The following is a 2,025-nucleotide window of genomic DNA, read 5'->3' as shown; positions in this document are numbered from 1 at the left end:
GCAGCTCCCGGCGCCACTCCGCGGACTCTGTTCTATGAGTGCAAAGATGGAGCCTACTTTCTACGAGGATGCCCTGAACGCCAGCTTCGTGCCGCCAGAGAGCGGTGGGTATGGATATAATAACGCCAAAGTGCTGAAGCAGAGCATGACGCTGAACCTGTCCGACCCATCCAGCAACCTGAAGCCGCACCTGAGGAACAAGAACGCCGACATCCTCACCTCCCCCGACGTGGGACTCCTGAAACTGGCCTCGCCTGAACTGGAGCGGCTCATCATCCAGTCCAGCAACGGGTTAATCACCACCACGCCGACCCCAACACAGTTCCTCTGCCCCAAAAATGTCACTGATGAGCAAGAGGGGTTCGCGGAAGGCTTCGTGAGAGCCCTGGCAGAACTGCACAACCAGAACACCATGCCCAGCGTGACCTCCGCTGCTCAACCTGTTAACAGCGGCATGGCACCTGTGTCCTCCATGGCCGGCAACAGCAGTTTCAATACAAATTTGCACAGCGAGCCCCCGGTGTACGCCAATCTCAGCAACTTCAACCCCAACGCGCTTAACTCTGCACCAAACTACAACACAAGCAACATGGGCTACGCACCCCAGCATCACATAAACCCCCAGATGCCCGTGCAGCATCCCAGGCTTCAGGCTTTGAAAGAAGAGCCTCAGACTGTACCTGAAATGCCAGGGGAGACTCCTCCCCTGTCCCCTATTGACATGGAGTCACAGGAGAGAATCAAAGCTGAGAGAAAACGCATGAGAAACAGAATTGCGGCATCCAAATGCCGGAAAAGGAAGTTGGAAAGGATTGCCAGGTTGGAAGAAAAAGTGAAAACTTTGAAAGCCCAGAACTCAGAGCTAGCATCCACTGCCAACATGCTCAGAGAACAGGTTGCACAGCTTAAGCAGAAGGTCATGAACCATGTCAACAGCGGGTGCCAGCTAATGCTAACACAACAGTTGCAAACGTTTTGAAGAGACTGTCTTAAATGAGAACTGTGATGTTATGGTATAACTAAAACAGAAAAACCAAAAGTGGCAGATGCGTAAAGCTAATGGTAAAAGCTGAAAGGCTGAGTCCTGCCTGTGCTCTGCAAAGCGCATGTGTGGAAAGACTGGTGAGCCTTCAGCTCGAGTTAGTGCAGCGGCCAGCACCGCTCCGAGAAGTGGTGTTCCTGCTCAGATGAGACGTCAGATCTTCGTTTAACATTGACCAAGACCTGCATGGACCTAACATTCGATGATCATTCAGTATTAAAGGTTAAACTGCAATAGAAACTGTAGATTGCTTTATGTAGTATTACTTAAGAAAAAGTGGGAGGGAGGTTTGTGGGAGGCTGATAAACAAAAAAGACCTATTCTGCCTGCCTTTGAGTAAATTGTGTATGTACATATCTTTTTTTATTTTATTTTATGAAAGTTGATTAATGTCAATAAACTACTTCATGACTTTGTAAGTTATTTTTATGTTGTTTATTTGGGCACTGCCCAGTATTGTTTGTAAATAAGAGGCTTTTTTTTTTTTAGCACTTTGAGTTTACCATTTGTAATAAAGTATAATTTTTTAATGTTTCTGTTTCTGGAGAAATTCTAGAAGGTTCTATTATATTTAAGAAAAATAAAATAATTAAAATGCATTTCCCCCTCACACTTTTTTTTTGCTAGTACCTGAGTTGGGAAAATGCCCTTTATGCTGAACTCTGAAAGGCAGAGATTAGGTTAAACTTCCTCTGTGACTGCAGGCATGTCCGGGAGAATGTGTGAGGAGCAGAGGGAGAACGTAGATCCTGATTGCTAATCTACTACAACTTTTGGAGTTGTTCTGAAGCTGTAGTTCACAGTTGTAACCTGAATTGTTTGCTTGCCCTATGAGTGAGTTAGCTGTTTAGGCAGCTAACTTTGAAACAGGTTGTAGAGGGGTAGAAAGCCAGTGTATGAAACTGCTCTGTAATTGGAGCTACTGGCTGCTTGATCTGACATGCTTTTTATTAAATTAATGCCCTCAAGAAGAGAAGGCAAGT

The 2,025-nt window shown here is 45.8% G+C and overlaps 1 protein-coding gene across 2 annotated transcripts; it reads left to right on the top strand.

Moving 5' to 3' along the window:
• Positions 1-6: 6 nt before the first annotated feature.
• JUN (jun proto-oncogene) lies at positions 7-1,641 on the top strand. Of its 2 annotated transcripts, XM_010139368.1 has the most exons (2): positions 7-454; positions 590-1,641. In XM_010139368.1, exons 1-2 carry the CDS (start codon positions 35-37, stop codon positions 977-979), a joined length of 810 nt encoding a protein of 269 aa, XP_010137670.1. In that variant the 5' UTR covers positions 7-34; the 3' UTR covers positions 980-1,641. The 2 variants fall into 2 exon arrangements, with proteins under 2 accessions (XP_010137670.1, XP_010137669.1); XM_010139367.1 differs by having other exon boundaries at positions 7-1,639.
• The last annotated feature ends 384 nt before the right edge of the window (positions 1,642-2,025 follow it).

Source organism: Buceros rhinoceros, unplaced genomic scaffold, assembly GCF_000710305.1.
Source record: "Buceros rhinoceros silvestris isolate BGI_N320 unplaced genomic scaffold, ASM71030v1 scaffold18447, whole genome shotgun sequence".
In the NCBI taxonomy this organism is placed as follows: Eukaryota; Metazoa; Chordata; class Aves; order Bucerotiformes; family Bucerotidae; genus Buceros; species Buceros rhinoceros.
Note: the sequence above shows the minus strand (reverse complement) of the source record. Positions and strands in the feature narration are given on the sequence as shown.